We start from the raw sequence: 22,500 nt of genomic DNA, 5'->3' as shown, positions 1-22,500 counted from the left end.
TATATATAGTTCTATTTGTCCTTGCATAAATATGTGTTACGTGTATGAATCTGATATAAACATATAATGTCTACAAACGTTGTTTTCAATTCGTCTAGCTTTCTTTTTCATTTAAACAAAATTTCGAGTTAAGAAACATGATGCTAGAATTCTTTTTTCATTGGTATAAACAGTCTAAGCATTTCTTTGATTTCTTGCGTTACTTTTCACTAAAAAAAAACAAAAAAAAAATGGTACACACATACAAAAAAAAATAAAGAAAAAAATAAAAATAAATGACACATCGTGTTCAATAAAAAAAAATGGTGATACTTCAAGTACAATACACATAAAAATACATTATTGTACAAAAAAATGCATAGAAGGTATTAATAAACTGTCAGGAGTTAATTTATTCAAGATGCATTCTGATCAATCGATAATCAATAATCCATTAATATCGTTTATGCCTGATCCAGGCAATCAATGCGAAATAAAATGATTAATTCAACACAATAAGAACAAACAGAAGCAGTGTTTTTTTTTTTGTTTTGTTTTTTGTTCAACTGCTTATAAATATTTTCATGAGGGATGTTAATAGAGATGTTAAAAGGGGGAGGTAGTCAAAAATCCAGAATGGAATAAAGTACAAAAAGATAATAATAATAATAATAAAAAAAAAAAAAAAAGATAAAATAAAAGAATAATTATATTGTGGCAGGAGGATTCGATTTCAAAATCAAAAGAATTTTGATAATACTGGCTTTATGGCCCAAATAATTTCTGCGGCATCCGGTGCTAGTATTAAATATTAGTTGTTTTCAAAGTAAGGTTGCTCAAGTTAAGCTTAACAAGATTTGATCCAGGTTTACCTGGACCCTTGATATAGGGTGACCTCCACCCCCCTTCCCCCCCAAAATGCCACCAATGTCCCTTTTTCCTCTGTCTAACTAAAACTAAATAGAACTTCCATGAGCAGAGTTTCTTTCCAAGTACTACCCGTTTATGGAAAACAATACCGTGAGGCTACTTCCCATCTAACTGCAACATGGTTGTTTTCAAATCGAACGCTAACAAATTCTTGTTGAGCCGTTTTCTTAAATAATCAACTTCTGCCCAGTTTAAACCGTCCTGACCAATCATCACGGTGTTGTCTAACCATCCACCTAAAAAAAAAGTCATTAACACTTGTCCTCGAGTGGCCTTTAGGCCATGATAAGCGGTGACTAGTAAGTACATAAAAAAGAGAAGATGTAATTAAGTAGTTTTATTTGATGCGTCCACTTATATTAATTGCGAGGCTCTGTCTGTCTGCTTGATTATTAGAATGTATTGGATAAATTTAGAGAAATGGACGTAAATTTGTTTTTTTCTTGGCTTTGTTACAATAAAACCTGTTGGTCTTGACAAAGTGGAAGGCAAATGACCAAATGTGGACAGTAAGTCTTTATTAATTTATTTATTGTGGACTATCATCCTCATCTTACTTAGCTGTTGTTTCATGACGTTTCGGCCAACTATTCCTCTGGTCCTGGCCTTCATCAGGTGGTAACCGTGATGGGATAGGAACTCCGAATCTCCTAACTGCATTCTCAGCAATTACTGCCATCCATAGTTGTTGTTGTCTTCTAGGGAAATGTATCCTCATACTAGCTTGTCCTGACAAACCCCTGTACAGAGAGACCTTAGACACTCCAAGACAGTGTCTAGTAGGCATTCAAGTTCTTTCCAGTAGGCATTCAAGTTCTCTCAGATCAGATTGCACACTGACATGAGCATTTTTATGGCAGTTTTCTGAGCCTTTACAGAGAGACCTTAGACACTCGAGTATAGTGTCTAGTAGGCATCCAAGTTCTACTGAATAGAACGAGAGATGTTTTCTTAATCAATATCAGCATTGATGGATTTCTAGAAGGTTTAGTAAAAGCACTAAGGATGCTGCAATATAATACAAAAAAAATGACTGCTACAGTATCCCCTTGCTTCAAACTCACATTGAATGTGATTGGTACAACCTTAAAACAGGATCAAGTAAGCACCTCTATAAGGCCACCATTCGCCCATGTATGGAGTATTGTTGTCATATTTGGGTTGGTGCATCTGCCACTAGTCTCTCGCTCCTAGATAAGGTTCAAAAGAGAGTCGCCAATCTGATAGGTCCTGAACTGTCATCTAAGCTTCAGCCTCTGTCCCATCGACGAAACGTTGCATCCCTCTGCCTGTTCTACAAGTACTTTTATAGTGAATGCTCTGACGAACTGCAAGCACTTGTGCCCCCTCGACGTAAATACCCCCGACAAACCCGACAAGCAGCAAAATTCCACCCCTACATAGTAGAGATCCCTAGATGTAAGAGAGCCTTAGTTTCCAGTAGTTTCTTCCCCAGGACAGCTAGACTTTGGAATTCCCTTCCGGATCCCTGCTTCCCCAACTGTACTGACATGCAGAAGTTCAAGTGTAACATGAACCAACAGCTTGCTGCCCAACTCCCTACACAGTACCCCTGATGCCTATGTCTCGGATAGTAGCCCCCTACAACAAAGTAGCAATGTGCCTTGTTTAGGGTGAAAATGTAATAAAAAAAAAAAAAATTAATATTCAAATACGGTTACATAATGTAACAATTATGAGTTGAAAGTTAAATAAAAATTAAGTCTTTTATATTTGGGCTTGACAATCTTAAAAATAGTCTTTCTTCTCTTATAGATAAAAAAGAAGAATTTTTACTGGGAATATTTTACGTTAAACTGGCCAAGGTCACACCGGTGTAACGTAAAATATTCCCCTGTAAAAATTCTTTTTTTTTTCATATATAAGAGAGAAAGACTCTTTTCAAGATCAGATTTTTTCGATTTTCGATACTTATCGGACGAATTTCTGTACAAAACATATCTAAGAATACTGCCAGAAACACCAATAGAGACAATTTCATTGCTGATTTCAGTTAAACTGGACGAGGGCTGTTTTCTTAATCAGGATTCCTGGACCTTGGAATAGATTTCTTTCCAAGTACTACCCGTTTATGGAAAACAATACCGTGAGGCTACTTCCCATCTAACTGCAACATGGTTGTTTTCAAATCAAACGCTAACAAATTCTTGTTGAGCCGTTTTCTTAAATAATCAACTTCTGCCCAGTTTAAACCGTCCTGACCAATCATCACGGTGTTGTCTAACCATCCACCTAAAAAAAAAGTCATTAACACTTGTCCTCGAGTGGCCTTTAGGCCATGATAAGCGGTGACTAGTAAGTACATAAAAAAGAGAAGATGTAATTAAGTAGTTTTATTTGATGCGTCCACTTATATTAATTGCGAGGCTCTGTCTGTCTGCTTGATTATTAGAATGTATTGGATAAATTTAGAGAAATGGACGTAAATTTGTTTTTTTCTTGGCTTTGTTACAATAAAACCTGTTGGTCTTGACAAATGATAAATTGATAAATGCACCAACAATGTAACAATTCAAAGTGAATTTGAACAGGTTTTGGGTTACTGTATCGTATTCTATGTAAATTTCTACCATCCTTGCCTTACATGGCAATTTAAGCATAATCGTTTTATTCTTTTCCAAATTTATTGAATTGTTTATAACCTAAGGCAGTTAAGGTTTTCTTCGAAATATGTTATTTTATTGTTTTAAACCTGAATGTCCACTGAAGATCAATAATATAGCCAATAGCATAGTTATAGTTACAGAAGCTTCTAGAAATACTTTACCCTGCATTGACAGAGTTCAAAATAGACTTCGTAGCCTAGTGGAGGATACCCTTTTCTCTTCGCTGCAACCTCTTTCCCACAGAAGAGACATTGTGAGCTGTCTTTGCTTTAACATTATTTTCATGTCAAGTGCTCGTTTGAGCACCAATCTCTGGTCCTCCCTGACTAAACTTTCATGAAAAACACTCGTCTAGCTGAAAACACTATCAATAATTTCTCCCACTCTTTATCTTTGCCTAAACTTAAACGTAAATTCCATGAACAAAGCTTTTTTTCTTAGAATTGCATGCCTGTGGAACTCTGTTCTGTTTGCCTGCTTTCCAGCTGACTACAATTTAGTCATCTTCAAGTCCTATGTAAACAAGTTCTTGATGAGCCGTTCCCCTTAAGTAATCCAATTTACAAAATTTCCACTACTAACGATTACTATGATATTGTCTCATTGACTACCATACACTCATTAATCCTTATCCTTGAGTGGCCTCTGGGCCTTGATAAGTGGTGACTCTTATGTAAAAAAATATATCATTAAAAATAAAAGAAATCTATACTGTTTTAAGTAAAATTTAAAATAACATATCTAAAACTTTCTTTCTCAGCCCAAGAATACATAATGAGTGTTTCTTAAACACAACAGATGCTCTGATGGACACCCTTGCGACAGGACGTTATACTCTTGTAAGTTTTTATATTCATTTTATTCTAGTCACCCATTTAAGAGGCTCAACATTGCATAACTGACAAGAACTGGTGTGTCAACAACACGATTTGGCTGAAAACATTATCTTATCTTTGTACAAATTAATTCTATAACTTTTCGAAATAAAAGAAACTGGTGTCAACCCAAACGTGTGCTTTTCCATATTTATTTAATATGGGGTGCCTGAAGTTTAATTGACCCTTATTTTTTATTTTTTTTTTTTTGCCAAATTTATTGATTTGAACTGAATTGGATTTAACTGTTGCTTATATCCTAAGACAAATAGTCACCCATTTAAGTACTAATCGGACTCAACGTTGCTTAACTGACAAGAACAAATTCTATCTTATCTTTGTACAAATTAATTCTTTAACTTATGGAAGACCATAAAACTGGTTTTTCTTTTTCTTTTTTTTTTTGTATTGATCACAGGTTTGCATATCATGGTGAATTCTAAAATTCTAGACTGAATAATTATTCAGCCTTTTGTTCTAATGTTAAAAAATCACACAAAGAAAAAAAAAAAATGAGTTGAGGCTACTGGTCAAAATAATTTTGAAATATATAAAACAAAATAAATAAACTCCTGACAGTCTTTTTTTTTTTTTTTTTTTTTTTTTTTTTCCAAATGGTGAGGTTAGTATACAGTTACATGATAGAATTGAAAAAAAAAAAATGAAAAGAAAGTAAAAAAAACAAACAAAAAAAACATTCAGTGGTTGGAGGGAGCAACAGGAGTCGAGCCAGAAGAAGAAGACTCTCACTTCTGTTACAGACATTCCAGGGAAAGTTCCAGAACCAAATATTCAATGCAGGGAATCAGGATTCTCTTTCTTTCTTCATTTTTTCATTTTAATTTAATAAGAATTATTGTAATGCTCAATAAAGGCAGTTTTAACAAATGTTTAAAAATGCAAAAATAAAAAATAAATTAAATAAAAAAAAACATAAAACAAACATTAAAAAAACAACTTTAAATGAATATTGCATTTTTTTTTTTTGTTATTCTTTCCCCAGTTTTATAAATTGTCACATAAATGGTGCCCAAAATAAAAATTGGCACATTTGAACATAATTTTGTGGCGATTATTTGGTCCAACTCAATATAAAACACAAAGGTTTTTTTCTTGAGTTATCTCCCTTTGAAAAAAAAAAAAAAAAAGGAGGCGTGGCTCATTTAGTAGGGTTATCAGTTCTGTTTCTTCTTTTTTGTTAAACTCAATAAATAAACATGTTAGTTTTATTTGTTTTATTAAATTAATTTAGTTATTATACCTTAATATAAACATGGCATATTTTTTTAAAAATGAGTCATTGTAAACATAGTATTTAGAAATTTACAGAAAATTTTGTATTAAATTAAAAAAAAAATTAAATAAAGATATTCATCTGTCACTCTTGGCAATAATATTAGGAGTATAAAAAAAATTATCACTTAAACCATTTAATAAAATTAAAACTGTTTTCTTGCCACAACCTTTAAAAAAAGTGGAAAGTGACATTTTTTGGCACTGAGTAATTTTATTAATCTTTGATATCTTTTTTTTATTTTATTATTTGCTGTAGTAAAAGAAATAAGTAGCATTTTTAAGTGCTTGTACATTATAATTAGATAATTGGATATCAAATAAATACATTTTAAGTAAAAACATTATTACATACTCACGTGTCATGCCGAAATTAGTAATAATTTTAAAAATTACGAAAAATGATAGAGGAGAAAAATAATTACAAAAAAAATAAAAATAAAATAAAAATAAATAAATAAAATTTATCGAATAATACAATTTTATCAGTTTCTTCTATTGTAATTTCGTATGATAAACTGACTTATCTCCCTTGTTTTTAGTTAACTTCCATGATTTCTAATTAGAAAATGGCGGATTGAAAATATACAATAATAGCAATAAAAAAAGTATTTCTGAAGTCTTACAATGCAGGAAAGTACAGTCGTTATGACCGGATAAATAAATAAATGAATAATAAATAAATAATTCAATAATTTTTTTTTATATATTTATTTACGTGAATTTTTTTTTTTTTTTCAACTATGGATGGTATTTATTCCATAGGTCCTTTCGGGTGTATAACCCATCTTCAGCGGAGAAACATATCCATTCGCTAGGCTATCAATTGTAAAGTAGCTGATCTGTTTAAATTTTAAATCCAAACGCTCAAAGTTTAACTAATTCCGTTTATGTTCAAGGGAAGTAATTCTGTTTTTACTTATCTATAGATTTTCAAATCAAGGGGACGTAATTCGAAATTCTGTTTAATATTTTTGTAACTGGCCGTTGTTGTTTAAATGTTTTCGTAAATTATACACGCTCTAGAGCGTCAATAATTATGTAAACAGCTAATGGAGGTGATTTTTTTTTTTTATATCAATATGATCAGGGGTAAGAGTAATTCTAAATTCTGTTTACATATGGTTAAATCAAAGGGAAAACATTATATCTATTTATTCATTTACTAAACAAACCACGCCATACTTCTTGACAATAGCATTTTTTTTTTTTTTTTTTTTTTTTTGTTAAAAATAGTTCTTCTAGCAGATTTTCTATTCAATCATTTTCTGGAATTTTTGGAATTTTCATTTTTTTTTTTTTACTAATTTCGTCATGAAATGTCAGCATGTGATAGTGTTTTTTTTTTTTTTTACTTAAAATGCATTATATATATATATATATATATATATATATATATATATATATATATATATATATATATATATCCACTTGTAATGCACAAGTACCCATTTTTATCTATAAATATTAAAACGAATTCAAACCATCAGCCAATTATGTTCTTAGTAAAGGCCCAAGACCTAAAATAAATCTTGGCACTTACTTGTATCGATATACACACAAAAAACATGGAGGTTCAAAATAAATTATCAGAAAAACTTGTGAATATTCTTACTTATCAGTGAAAAATGTGGACACCAAAAATTGTGGTAAATAAACAAATATCATTTTTAATAAAAAATAAAATTAATTTGCTAGCCAGACTCCACGTACTCCGAAAGATAAGATCGCTCAACATCTTCGGTAATCGAGCATAACACGGAAGCTTAACTTTAAAACACGTCGTTAGAAGGTGCTTGCATCGCTCAATTGAGGTATGGAAGCATATAATGGAAACAATCGGTTTAAATTTAAAAATTAAAAAAAAAAAATATTTAGCGACACATTCATTGTATTTTGCATGTTTCTGTAAGCAAATATATTTTTTTAAATATCTAAATAGCTTGGCAAAAATAAATAAATAAAAATTGATAAAAAAAAGAGTTTACGTATTCGAAACAATATTTCACGACACATTCATTGTTTTTTTTTTATTATGTTTCTGTTAATAAATATATTTTAAAATATAAATATATTAACACAAAATATCTTAATATGTTGTGTTAATATATAATTAAGCAGTTTTGGAGAAAAGCGGAGGTATTGTTTCCATTGTGTGCTGCCATATCTCAATTGAGCTATGCGCGCGCCCCTCTAATGACGTGTTTGAAAATGCTCAATTGCAAGATCTTCATATGAGAAAAAGGGAGATAATCATCTGGCTTAATGCAAATGTTATTCATGGACTAGGTACAGTAAATTCATTTTATTTGGTGTGTGTGTGGGGGGGGGCTTATTCAGTTTTATCCCAATATTAAAAACCGCGCATAAAAAAGAAAATAAACAAAATGACACAAAAGGCTTATTATGTATTATGTGTTAGGTTTTAAAAAAAAGTGCACCAAAAATTACACAAATTTATCAAGTATATATAAAAAACAAAAAAAAAAACAAATCTTAACAGCAAAATGCTTCGTTTACCATTTTCTGCTCACATTAAGATCAATAACCAAGGGACATAATTCAAACACACAGTCATAATAATACCGGTTAGAAATCGTTTGCCAATCAAATTTTATTTTATTTCATAAAAATTAAAAAAAAAAAAATGGATAAATTTGTGTAAATTTTGGTATACAGCCTATTTTTTTAAGCTGAGTAAAATTTTCATGCAATAATATTTTTTTTCATATTAAAGTAAAATAAGATAAACATTTATTTTTTTTTATTTAGCAAGTTTTTGACCCTGAAGTAGTTTTTCTTTTAGTTTCTTACATCAATTGGCTACATGCTTTGTCTGGAGTGATTTTCATAAAAAAAAAGAAAAGAAAATTCTACCCATTTATTTTCTGTAATTTTTGGTGTGCACTAATATTTTTTTCACTGAAAAATAAGTGCATTCATAAGCTTTCCTGCTTTTCTATTTTGAACTGCCATAGTTTGAATGTATCTTGATAAAAATAAGCACCTAGAACTTAGAATTTTTGGTGAAAAATTTCAGCCTGACTGAAGACAGGTTTGAGAAATGAGTTTGTTCTCAATCCTTTTCATGGTCATAATTTTTTTTTTTTTTGTCATACATTTATGAAACAATGGAGAAGAGTAGTTGAGGGTGACTCGGCAGTTCACAGTTGTGCCAAAATTGGAACAGTCGTTGCTGTTATTTCTCTTGCCATTTACGACACTTTTTATTTTGTCTGCCACATTTTGCTAAACTCAATTTAGCTTTCATTTTACAGGGAGGTGACCGTGGTTCAGTGGTTAACTACACAGACTGACGACCTAGGTATCCCAAGCTCGAATCCAGTTCGTTCCACAAAAATCACTTTCACTTCGGACATTGGCAACCTTCACATGGTCTCCCTTGTAAGTACACAATGTTTTTCTAGAAAATAATTCTAACTAGAAAAATACCGGAGAAACCAATGCCAACAATAAAATCACCTGATTCATACGATATAATGATGATTATTATTATTAGAAAAAAATTGTTGTTGTTGGAGAGGATGTCATAAAAAATATCCAAATGATTTTTTTTTCCACTGAGAATGGTTCTTTGTAATTAAAGAATTTTGGTAAATTTCTTAGATTTGTTAGTTATGGTTAAATGTTAACATTAGTAGTTGAGTTATTTACATGTTGGGGTTTCTAAAAGAAGAAGAAAAAAAAAAACGGGCAAGAGATTGGTTGTTTTTTTTTTTGTTGTTTTTTTTTTTAATATATAAGCACGGTAATAAATAAAAAATTAAATTATAAAGGTTTTGCAATCTTATATTTCTGTAATGGATCCTTAATATCTCACCTATTAAAAAAGAAACACTAACTTTAAGCTGAAAAATACAAATGAACAAAATAATTTTATTTTAATGTTGATAAAACACTTAAGAATCTAAGCTAATCTAGCTAGTCCCTTTTGTTATAATCAACTTGATTGTTTCATTTCAAGTAGAAAAAACAAAAAAAAAAACAAAACAAAAAAAAACCTAGTGGTTATCAGTTGAATTCTGACCTGAAACAAGCTGTTGGGGACGCTTTTTCCTAATGTATGGAGTTTCAGATCACATGACGACGGCACAATCAACCATTGGTTGATTTAGTCACATGCGCACTAATAAAAAAAATTCACAAATTCTTTTCCCTCCAATTTTAGTATAATACTTTTAATTAAATATCTTTTTTCGTGCATCCTTGCATATAAGTTTTTTTTTTCTGTTAGCCTGTCATGTATTTGTAGTTGATCTTTAATATCTCACCTATTTAACCCCCTTCCCAAATTACTAATTCTAAGCTGAAAAATGCAAATCAACAAAACAACTAAAAAAAATATAAATGATTTTTGATAATAATGATTTGAACAGTTAAGAATCTAAGTCAATACAGCTAGTCCCCCTTTGTCGTCATTAGATTATTTTATATTGAGTAAAAAAAAGAAAAAGTGCTTATCAGTTGAACTCTGATCTGAAATAAGGGTCTGTTTTTCGCAAATGTAAAAATTCACTTGTGCATGTGAGGAGTGATCTATTGATTTTAGTTTTACTGAGAGTTTAAAATCGGTAACTGTTCATCATTTTATCATTAGCATTAACAACAGAAAATTTTGTTTAAAAAATAAAACAGTAACAAAAAAAAAAAATAACAATAAAAAAAAAAATCGTTTTTTGGCATTGGAAAATAAGCACAACTTTTCCCGATTTTGATACTCCAAAAAGTTCAGATTTTTTTTCCATGTCCGATTTCAATTAATCATTCCACCACTAGTTTGAACCCAGATCGTCTGCAGACAGATTTGAGCTCAAAATAATGGAAAACAAAAGCTGATTTCGGAAATAAAAAACAAAACAAAAACTAAACCATTTCTTGTCCATGATGTAAGTAGGTCGAAAGACATGATCAATAAGAGAATGGTAGTGTTTGAAAAAACTTTGATCAGGCATCAGATCACAATTGTTTGCATGCGGGGGACGTCGGATGATGCTGACATAGCATAACATTTTAACATGTTCATGCCAGCACAGGGCAGAGACGGATATTTAGAAGAGAAATGAGAGTCGGTATGCCACAACTGCTCAAGTTCAAAACCGGTTTGTTCATTTGTAAATGCATTTAACTAAGAAATAAATAGCATTTTCTTATAGAAAATGGTTCTGCTCATTTTTTATACCAAGGGAAGCAACTTTACTTTAACGAGGAACAAGAAAGTTAATTGGATTATTTCCCTTGCATCCGACACACATAAATAAAAAAAAATAAAATTTAAGCTAATAGAAGAAGACCATTTTGTTCATTTGTAAATTAATATAACTGAGAAATAAAATAGAGGACAAAGTTATATATATATATATATATATATATATATATATATATATATATATATATATATATATATATATATATATATATATATGTGTTGTTTGTTTTTGGTTTTAGCGATATGTTTTGAATGAATTCAATTATTTGTGAAAGCGCATTTTTACCTAAATGCGAGCTGGGAATAATTTTCCCTTTAACCAATGTGGTACCCACCACATGGAGAGCAGTATATATATTATTTTTTAAATTTAATTATCCACTGACACGTGTTTCGTCGTCTACGACTTATCAGAGTGGCTGAATATAGCGAGATTCGAAATCGGGACCCCACGGTAATGAGCCTAAGCCCTTAAGCCCTTACCCCTGAATTACATTTTAAAATTAATATATATATATATATATATATATATATATATATATATATATATATATATATATATATATATATATATATATAGTCTGTCCTTTATACCAAGGGAAGAGACTCTTGCCCTGACTATTAACGAGGAGAAAAGGAATTTCATTATTTCCCTTACATTCTTCGACACTAATAAAGAAAATTGTAGAGTCACTTTGTTTAAAAATGCAAATGAATTGACTTTACTAAATAACTGATATAATAAAATGACACCGATTTCATCAAAACTAGCTATTGGAGACTTTCTTCACAAATTTTAAAACCTTTTATCCTAACAATAGACTAGTTTTCTTGCTATGTTTAAAAATAGAAATTATTATTTCTGTGTTTTTGTTTGCCATTCCTTAAACAACGAAAATTTAATTAAAAAAAAAAAATATTTGAACAAAAATGATTTCTAATCTAACCTTCTGCTAGATTGAATTAATTTTTTTGCTAAATCTGATGAAAAAAAAAATAAATAAAAAGAATGAAAAAAAAAATAGAAAGAAAAATAGAAGAAAAAGAAGATGAAGAAAAAAAAAAGAAGAAAAGTATGGTTCAATATTGTCAGATCCACCAGAAATAATTTACGATATGCAGAGACTGGGAAATATTATTTTTCCAATGTCTAACCTCAAAAGACTGAAAACCTCTATGAGTTAGTTGGATTAATTTGGATTCCAAAATGCTTTTTATCCATTTGACGCAAACAATTTTTTTTTTTGTATTGTAGTTAAAATTCATCTACACATTAAAAAATTAAGATTCAAAATCTCCAAGCTAGCAAAAATGTCAAAGCAGTTTTGAGTTGGTTTTTATGATTATTATTATTATTATTATTATTATTATTATTATTATTATTATTATTATTATTATTTAATAAAAAGCATCATTCGTCAAGGGGTAGGGTTGAGGGTGTGGAGGTTTTAGTCCGGATGTCTGTAACTGTCCGTGAAATACCTGTCACACTTTCATATCCCTCATTTAGCACCTCTCCGTTGCTATCCTCTTCACTGAAGTCACACTGGAGATGAACAGAGTCCAGATCTGACTCACCAGCGTAATCAGGGATCTCAGAGACCGGTGAGTCTGGGTGTTGCGAGTATCCCTCAAAATCAATATTGAGTTGAGGGCCGCTTGCGATTACCTCCAACCTGAAACAAAACAGAAATGAAATTGTAAGGATTTGCAAGTAAATAAGTATCGATTTTTATTAACCAATGAAAATGCCTTTTTAGACTTTTGCATGACGTTTTTTTTTCTCTCCTTTATTAAGCAACCAGCCTGGGTGCCTGGCGTTGCCCGGATGTTGCGGGGGGGTGAGTAAAAAAAAAATAAGTGGTAGTAGGCAGGCAAGCTCGGATCCGTATGGCGAAGGAAGAAAAGAATGTGACCCCCCCCCAAAAAAAACCATGACGTCTTTGCTGTTGCGTCCATCAGCAAACCGGAAGTGACGAAGGTTTAAATTAAGACTAGTCAATCGAAAAGAGGTGATGACTTTCGAAAATATTGACGAAAAAAAGCGACCCCCTCCTTGTAGAAAAGTGCTTAGTTGAGGGTGAAGGAATTAATGTCTTGTGCCAATTTTTTTATATTTGTCATCCAAAGGGTCGAGCTTCAAAATGATACCAATCTTGTGAAAATCCGTTGCCTTTGTCGAAAGTTTTAGGCAGACATACATACATACATACATTTAAACAGACAAGTGAGATTTATATTATAGGTGGTCATAAAAACCGTCAGCAATAGACAGAGGCTACCTAGCTAATTAGAGGATGCATAAAACTTAGGAACATCATTTGAATGTATATTATCGCAGGTTTGGTCTGTTCAGTCACAGCACAAGATGATATTTAAGCAGGGACGTGCAGAAGAGAGGTGTTAGGGGTGCCCAAGCATCTGCTCCTTTTACTCCTGTTTTAAAAGTGCTCTTTTCAGAGGAATATATTTTAGGCCTGTGCCCCTACTGAGACACCGTTTTTCCCGTTTGAGCATCTGCCCTAAAAAAGTTCTCTGCGCGTTGCTGTATTTAAGCATTCCAGTGATGCAAAAACCATTAAATAATCTGTAGGCAACAAATGCAACTTTCACATTCTGGCGAATAGACAGCAGATCTGATCCAAGCAGATCATATACTCCAGAAGGAACAGGGTCGTGGCAGAGAATATGTAGTATATATCTGATGGCACAACGCTGTAGACACTCAAGAGAATCAGAGAACACCTTGCAAACTCCGGCGAACATTAGAGACCAGTTTTCCAAGTGGGGACAAGTCATTGCCATTCATGAGGAATTTGGTAGCTCAGGATACACAGCACATAAAGCTCCTTATTAACCATGTTAGATATATAAGGCAAGTGGTCATTAAACCTGAGATTGCTAGATATTATTACCGGCATTTCGAAAATGGTACAACTGAATCTTTAAACCACATTCCACGGATAGGGACAACAGAGAGGCATCTAGAGGACAATAGCGGAGCAAAACTATTTTTGCTAGGTTGAATAGCATATGTCAATAACTTGCCCACTCAGATAAAAACCAAGCAGCGACTGCAGGTATAGCAATGTTATGTAAGAGTTTGGATGTGATACAGAAATTTGTGTGACATCGGCATAAGAGTTTGGGAACAGTCAAGTGACAGACTAATGTAAATTCTATTTTAGACATGTATGACAGACCAATGAAAATGCTACTTCAGAATTATGCATGACAGACTAATGAAAATGCGATTCTAGACTTTTGTATGACAGAAAAATGAAAATTCTATTTCATATTAAAGTGTGACAGACCAATGAAAATGGTATTTTAGACTTATGTATGACAGACTATAATTTAAAATAAATATGTATTAGATACGTTTGAAGCCAAAACAACACATTATTACAAAATAAACAGATATTTATTTTGTTTGACATTTTTATTGAAATTTATAAATATATTTCGAAGATACACTTCACCATCAGTATGTCGTTCTTTCTTGTTGTTGTTCGGACATAGAATCAGTAGAAGTCTTTTTGTTGTTTTTACGGTAATCTTTTCAAATCTCGGAACGGTGTGTTGGTCATGCGGAATTCATGTTAGGGTTTGTGTTCCTTGATAGAGGCACTGGCCGAGTTTGAATAAATGCGTATTAAATAGGTTTAATTTACACATTATATTGCAAACTGTGACATAAGCTTTTTTTTTCTTTTTTTTTTACATGGAGTTCACCACTTATCAAGGCCCAATGGCCACTCAGGGATAAGAGTTATTGTGTGTACAGTAATTAAAGGGATAGTGTAGCAATAGTATTGGCGAATTGGTAAGGTGTCATTACTTGGGGAGGGGGCGGTTCATCAGGAATTTGTTTGTGTTGGACTTGAAGACATCCAGGTTGAAGTCAGGAGGGAAACAGGCAAGCGGAACAGAGTTCCACAGGCGTGAAGTTCTAAGAAAGAAGCTTTGTTCATGGTATCTACGTTTTGATTTAGGCACAGATAGGGAGTGGGGAAAATTATTGACGGTGGTTTCAGCTAGTCGGGTGTTTTTTGAGAAAGATTGGCGAGGGGGGACCAGAGAATGGAGCTCAGACGAGCACCTGCCATGGAAATAACGATAGAACAATGACAGGCTCGCTACGTCTCTTCTGTGAGAAAGAGGTTGCAGGGTAGAGAAAAAGGCATCCCCCACCAAGCCATGGAGTCTATTTTGTACTCCGTCAAGGCAGGATAGGCTGTTTTTTGCAGCCCCCCCCCTTCGAAAATATCCATCCGACAGTAAGTGTAATATTTGAAAGACTCTTTAATTTTTATGACTATGAGTATTCCACTGCGTGCTTATTTAGAATTAAACCTATTTTAAGAAACTAAAGTGCAGACAAATTTTTATGATGCCTTTACCTGTCATGGAGCAAAGATGTCATATTCCAAAAATCATGCAAATTGATCAAGTAGACTTATAAAGAGTATAATCTTTTTATGATTTTTTAAAGGATTAATGTGAAATCATTAGCATTACAAGGCTGATCTCGCAAGTTTGAATTATTGCGGAGTTATCTGCACTTGTTTTATTTTCAAGATGGTGATGCAAGACAGTCTCTTTTTGCTTATTCATTTCAAGTGTAATGTAAACAGACATCTTGCTGCTCAGTTCCCCACATAGTACCCCTACAAATTATGTCCCAAATAGTAGCCCCCTACGTCAAAGTGGCACTGTGCCTTGTTTGGGGCGAAAAAAAAAACTACTTGATTAATTTATGTGATATTTGGAGTATGATTCCATGATAGGTAATGTACATCATAAAGATTTTTTAAAAAAGATTTTTCTGTATTTTTATTATTAAAAAGGTTTTAATTCTACCCCCCCCCCCCAAAAAAAAAAGATAAACATTCAGAACACCAATTCTAAAATAAAATAAAACGCTACTGGCAAGTCTGCTGCAATGAAGGTGGGTTCCCTCTACCATGCTAGAAAACTTCTCACGACTGCCAGAGTCCTATATCTCTAAAAAGCCACTCTTTTTCCACACATCTTGGCTGGTGTACCAACCACTAGCTTTTCTCTTTTAGATAAAATTCAAAAGAGAGTCCCTAATCTAATGGGTCCCACACTCTCTATCATGCCCAAACCCCTGTCCCATCCTTGCAATATTGCATGTCTGCGCTTGTAGAACAAGTATTTCAATGGAATAACATATATAGCATAATCACATTGACACACCGGTTGTCACCAGATCACCAAAGTTAAACAACAATAAGCCTGGCCAGTACTAGATGGGTGACGGTTTGGGAAGGCTAGGTGCTGTATGTACCATGCTAGAACATAGAAATTCCCAGTTTGGTATCTGGGGGTGCATTTAATCCACTGAGAGAGATGCACCCTCAGTCTTCATTAAGAAATGCATCTAGGAGAAGGAAAAACTCTGATGTAAAATCCTGTGGTCTACTGATTAGCAGTTATACAAAAAAAGTGTGGTTGGTTCTGCACAAAGCCTTGACCACTGAAAACAAATCATCTGTGTGGATTTCCGAATAAGTTGGTTGTCATGGCATACCTCATATGTCAGAATCGACGGTAGTATCATCATTAGAATGTTCTCCCATGAACTTGTTGCACTTGTGACCCTGGACACAAATATTCCCGACTGACCTAACAATTTGCAAAATCACACCCCTTCACTGTTAAGGTCTCCAGATGATGGAAGGCTTTCAACTCTAATAGCTTAATTCCTCAAACTGTTAACATTTGGAATTCTCTTCTTGCTGCCTGTTTCCCTAATTGTACCAACATGCAAAAATTTAAATGTAATGTAAACAAGCATTTTGCTGCATAACTCCACACTTTGGATGCTCCCTATAAATCTGTGTCCTAATCACAGTATCCCTTATCAGTGGCAATATGCCTTGTCTGGGTCAGAATAAAAAAAAAAAAAAGATTAAGAAAAATAATGTAAATGAAGTGAGCCCCCCCCTTAATATTTACCAAGTTGTCCCTCTGACAATTCAAATGAAGAACCCTGTGAAGAGATGTTGAATATTGAATCTCTAAAGGTCCAAGGTCGGTCAGTCGGTTGTTTAATCCATCACACATAAGTTTGAAATAGCATTCTTAACATTATGTCAAATTTCAGTATGAAATAACATTTTTAGAATCATCCATGCACATCTATCTTTTTCTATCTATTATATAAATCTCAAACGTTGGTTTGTTTGTGCGTTTGTGTGTGTGTTTGTGTGTTCGTATGTCTGCTAAAAACTTTGGTCAGCCAAATCAGACCAGGTCGAAATCGGTACCATCTGAAAGAGCGATCCCTTGGACACAGAATATGTGAAAATCAGAAAAAAAGATTAATTCTGTGCTAGTCAACTGGACCATTTCTTGCAAGGATGGTCACTTTTTGCTTCAAGATTTTTGCAAGTCACGCACACATAGCAAACTGAAAGCATGTTTAAAAACGTTATTTTTGCAGGGTCATAACGTCGTGAGTTGTCATGGTCCGATGAGTAAAAGTGTTTGCCAGTAACTTTTTCCCCTTATTTCCCTCTTTTGCATTTCAGGCTTGAGCCTGTCTGCCAAGGCTATTTTTTTTTTTTTGCGGTCACACATATACTCTCTGCTATTTTGATTGAAAGAAAAGTTGTTTTGATTTATTTATTTATTTTTTAGGGTTGGGGGGGGGATCCCGAGAATAGCAACTTCTCTTCATATCCTTCTGTCAAAATATCTGGTGGGGAGTCTGTTCTTCTTTTTTTGGGTGATTCCATTTTTTTTTTGTGGGGGTATCAATGAAAGTGCTCAATATCCTTAGTATAGCACCTATGTTCAAACCAAACGTCATGTCCACCTGGGCAACACAGGGTATCCATATAAATCATAATAAAGGATTCAAAACACTTTGGACGTGTTGCCCAGGTGGTATCTATATATATAAAAGGCAAAATGTGTGTTTGTGTGTTTGTGCATTTTTTCTGTATGTCTGCCAAAGGCTTTTTTCCGGGTGCTTCTCGGGTTGGTTGCTCATTCTTATAACTTTTTATATGCTACCAAGATGATAATATCTAACACTCACGAAACGACGTCATAAATATCTTTTATTGCTACTATTGCTATGGCGTGAGATTTGACCTAGAAAACCACCGTCGTTTTTAAACGCTTATTTTCCACTCTTTTCAAGTCCCTCCCTTCGTGGCGTCATGCTATGTCATCAGACTATTAACCTTGAGGCGTTGGGTTCGAGCCTACCTCCCTCCCCAAATTTTTTTCGCTTTTTTTTTTCTTTTTGTTTGTTTTTTTAATATTTAACAGAGGTTTGATTTGATCTACCACCCCCCTCTGCCCCTATCGGGTTCGAGCCTACCTTCCTACCAAAACATTTTTTTTCTTTTTGGATCCCCTCCCAACACACACACACATACAAACACCTGGGCAACACCGGGTACCCCCACTAGTCTATTATATAAATCTCAAACGTCATTTTATTTGCGTGTTTATGTGTTCATATGTCCACTAAAAACTTTTTTCAGCTGTATCGGACCGAGTCAAAACCAAGACCATCTAAAAGAGCGATGTCTTGGATGCATAATATGTGTAAATTAGAAAAAAATGATCAATTCGGTGGTGGTCAACTGGACCATTTCTTGCAAAGGGGACGGTCACTTTTTGCATCGAGATTTGTCATGCACGCGCAGCGTTATTTTGCATAATCATGACGCCATAAGTCGTTGTGGTCTGATGGGCAAAAGCGTTTGCCATTAACGTTTTTTACCTTCTTTTCCTCTTTCACGTTTCAGGTTCGAGCCTGCCTACCGCGGCTAATTTTTTTTTTTTTGCAGTCACATGGGCACTCGCCGCTATTTTGATTGAAAGAAAAGTTCTTTTGAATTATTTATTTTGTTTTTAGTGTTTTCGCCTACTTCTTTTTTTTAGGGGGGGGGCGATTCCGTTCTTTATGGGGGTTGCTCAATATCCTTAGTATAGCAGTTCTGTCTAAACTGAACTTCATGTCCACCCGGGCAACGCCGGATGGCCACGCTAGTAATAAATAAAGGAAAGATGTCTGTGTCTTAGTGTGCACGTGTATTTGTACGTCTGCAAGAAACTTTTGTCAGCTGCGTCCGATCGGGTCAAAACTGATACAAAGAGCAATTCTTCAGATGCATAATATGTGAAAATTAAAATAAAAAGATTAATTCTGAACCGCTTTTTAGAAGGGGGACCTCGTTTTCAAGTTGCGTTTTTCACAAGTCACGCACATGTATCAAACTAAAGCTATGTTTAAAAACCTTATTTTGCAATGTCATGACGTCATAAGCACTCGTAGCAGTGTCGGCTAAAGCGTTTGCCTGTAACTTTTTTCCTTCTTTTCCTCTCTGCCGTGGCTCCTTTTTTTTGTGGTCGTTGATATTTTTATGGAAAGAAAAAGTGTTTTGAATCATTTTTTTTTTTTTTCCTAGCGAAGGTTCCAGTGCACGGGCAACAAAAAGTGCTCAATATCCAGAGAATAGCTTCTTATCTTCGTATCCCTTCTGCCAAAATATCTGGTGGGGAGGTTGTCATATGTTCTTTTTGGTGGCGATTCCATTCTTTTATTTTTGAAATTTTTGTGGGGGTATTGATGAAAGTGCTCAATATCCATAGGATAACATCTGCATACTGAACTTCATGTCCACCTGGGCTATGTATGTTAGTCCATTTGTCCCAATTAAGTCTGAAATTACATTTTTATTAGACTGTAATGCTTAATTCTGAAATTGCATTTCCATTGGTCTGTCAGAAATATCATTTTCATTAGTCTGTCACACTTAAATGTGAAATAGCATTTTTATTGGTCTGTCTGAAATAGCAATTACATTGGTTTGTCATACTTAAATTTAAAAATAGCATTTTTATTGGCCTGTTATGCATAAGTTTGAAAGAGCATTTTCTTTGATCTGTTGCGCATAAATTTAAAAATAGCATTTTAATTTATCTGTCTGAAATATTATTTTCTTTGATATGCCACACTTAAATCTGTAATAGTATTTTAAAGGTCTGTATGAAATATAATTTTCTTTGGTCTCTCACACTTAGGTCTTAAATAGCATTTTCATTGGTCTCTCACACTTAAGTCTTAAATAACATGTTCAGTTGTCTGTTAGACTTAAATCTGAAATACAATTTTCATTGGTCTGTGTGAATAGCATTTTCATTGGTCTGTTTGAAATAGCATTTTCATTAGTTTGTTTGAAATAGCATTTTCATTGGTCTGTTTGAAATAGCATTTTCATTAGTCTGTTTGAAATAGCATTTTCATTCATCTGTTTGAAATAGCATTTTCATTGGTCTGTTTGAAATAGCATTTTCATTGGTCTGTTTGAAATAGCATTTTCATTGGTCTGTTTGAAATAGTATTTTCATTGATCTGTTTGAAATAGCATTTTTATTGGTCTGTTTGAAATAGCATTTTCATTCGTCTGTTTGAAATAGCATTTTCATTCATCTGTTTGAAATAGCATTTTCATTGGTCTGTCTGAAATATCATTTTCTTTGGTCTGTCATGCATAAATTTGAAATAACATATTGGTCTGTTATACTTAAATCTTAAATAGAATTATCTTTTTGGCCTGTCATGCAGAGGCTGAAATAGCATTTTCATTGGTCTATCGAAAATATAATTTTCTTCTGTCTATCACACTTAAATCTGAAATATTATTTCCTTGGGTCTGTCACACTTAAATCTGAAATAAAGTTTTCATTTATTTGTTATTTAAATCTGTAATAGCATTTTCATTTGTCTGTCTGAAATATCATTTTCATTTGTCTGTCTGAAATATCATTTTCTTTTGTCTGTCTGAAATATCATTTTCTTTGGTATGTTGCAACAAGTAAATCTAAAATAGTATTTGTTTTACTCTGTTTAAATCATTTTTCTTGTCTGTCACACTCACATCCGAAATAGCATTTTCCTTGGTCTGTCAGACATTTACATTGCTCAATGCACAGAGTGAATGAATGTATCTGAAGAATATCAGGTTGCATTGCATTATAGGAATGTTTAAAATGCTGTCATGCATAAGTCAAAATAACATTTTCAGTTGTCTGTTATGCTTAAATCTGAAGTAGCATTTTCATTGGTCTGTTTGAAATAACATTTTCGTTGGTCTGTTTGAAATAGCATTTTCATCGGTCTGTTTGAAATAGCATTTTTATTGATCTTTTATACTAAAATCTGAAATAGCATTTTCATTAATCTGATTGAAGTAGCATTTTCATTAATCTGATTGAAGTAGCATTTTCATTGGTCTGTTTGAAATAGCATTTTCATTGTTCTGTCTGAAATAGCATTTTCATTGTTCTGTTATACTTTAATCTGAAATAGCATTTGTTTTGGTTTGCCATGCAGAAGTCTGAAATAGCATTTTCATTGGTTTGTCAGACATTTACATTGTGAATGAATGCATCTGAAGAATATCGGGTTGCGTTGCATTATAGGAACATTTAAAAACGCTATTGTTGAGAATACATTCACTTACCTAGCCGGGTAAAGGGGTGGCTGCATCCTCTCATTAGCCAGACTGGGTAAAGATGATTGGCAAGCTCTGTCCATCTGTGGCCCATCCATTAGATCCACCATATTGGTAGAATGCATCCTGACAGGTGGGGTTGGCCCACGTTCGGGATCACTACTGATATAACGGTAATCTCCTTCGCCCTCCGAAGGAAGTCGGTACCCTTTCAAAGAGGGACCGTATATACTTTGTTCGCAGTCACTATGGCAACACCGCGGTACATGGCCATAGTAGGGGCTTTGTTGCACGCAGCCAGTTGTCCGGGGTGAATAAGCCCGCATCAGATCTCCACGCGGGGACTGAGTTCGAAGCTCACTCAAAGTTTTAGAAGAATACGGATGGGTGTCCCGGATTTTGGCGTATTTTGACTGCTCTGTATCGGAGTAGATGTTGTTTCTGGCAATGTATGGACCCTGACTGTATTGAACTGGACATGAGCATGCTGAAATTTTGGAGACCGGGGAGATTGGCCCTCCCCCACTCATGGATTGGACGTTGGGATTTCGATGCAGGGTGTTCATAGGGGAATCTGTGGGAGACATCATTTCGCAGGGTGGTGGGTGCTCAGGCGGTGGCGGTAGAAGCTCAGCCCAGTTGACCATCGGCTGTTTGCCTAAAGTACCGCAGGGTTTGTAGAGGCGTCGGCCTCGTTTGATAGGCATTCCAGTCTCATCTGAAAAAAATAACAAAAAACAAAAATTAATGCACATATGTATAAAAGTGAGAATGTGTGTGTGTGTGAGAGAACACTTCTCAATCTATATACTCAACGAATTTTTTATCTAAAAACTTGAAATTTGGTATATAGGGTATTCAAAGTGCCCCCCCCCATATTACTGAATAGTGACAAAACAAAGACTGTTGGATATTTATAACTAAAACTTGGTGGACACATTAGTTATAAGCTTGCAGCACTTGGTATTCCCAAATGGTCACCCGTCTATGTACCTATTAGTGTTAGGGCCATTAATCGGAATCAGGAATTGCAAAAATCAGAACTTTTGAATCAGTATCGGAAA

General features: G+C 33.6%; 1 protein-coding gene across 27 annotated transcripts in view; it reads right to left on the bottom strand.

Moving 5' to 3' along the window:
- The window catches only part of LOC145248863 (roundabout homolog 2-like), an 837,477-nt gene that overhangs the window by 84,807 nt on the left and 730,170 nt on the right, over positions 1–22,500 (bottom strand). For 19 of the 27 annotated variants that reach the window (XM_080110589.1, XM_080110593.1, XM_080110605.1 and 16 more), the window contains 2 exons: positions 21,446–22,154; positions 12,414–12,607 (listed from right to left, as the gene is read on the bottom strand). In XM_080110589.1, coding sequence (XP_079966715.1) covers positions 12,414–12,607; positions 21,446–22,154 — 903 coding nt within the window. The remainder of the gene's footprint in view (positions 1–12,413; positions 12,608–21,445; positions 22,155–22,500) is intronic. The other 8 variants (XM_080110602.1, XM_080110608.1, XM_080110611.1 and 5 more) reach the window with 1 other exon arrangement.

Source organism: Euprymna scolopes, chromosome 27 (genome assembly GCF_053919585.1).
Source record: "Euprymna scolopes isolate OS-2025 chromosome 27, ASM5391958v1, whole genome shotgun sequence".
Taxonomy (NCBI): Eukaryota; Metazoa; Mollusca; class Cephalopoda; order Sepiida; family Sepiolidae; genus Euprymna; species Euprymna scolopes.
The sequence above is the reverse complement of the archived record's forward strand: the minus strand, read 5'-3'. Positions and strand labels throughout refer to the sequence as shown.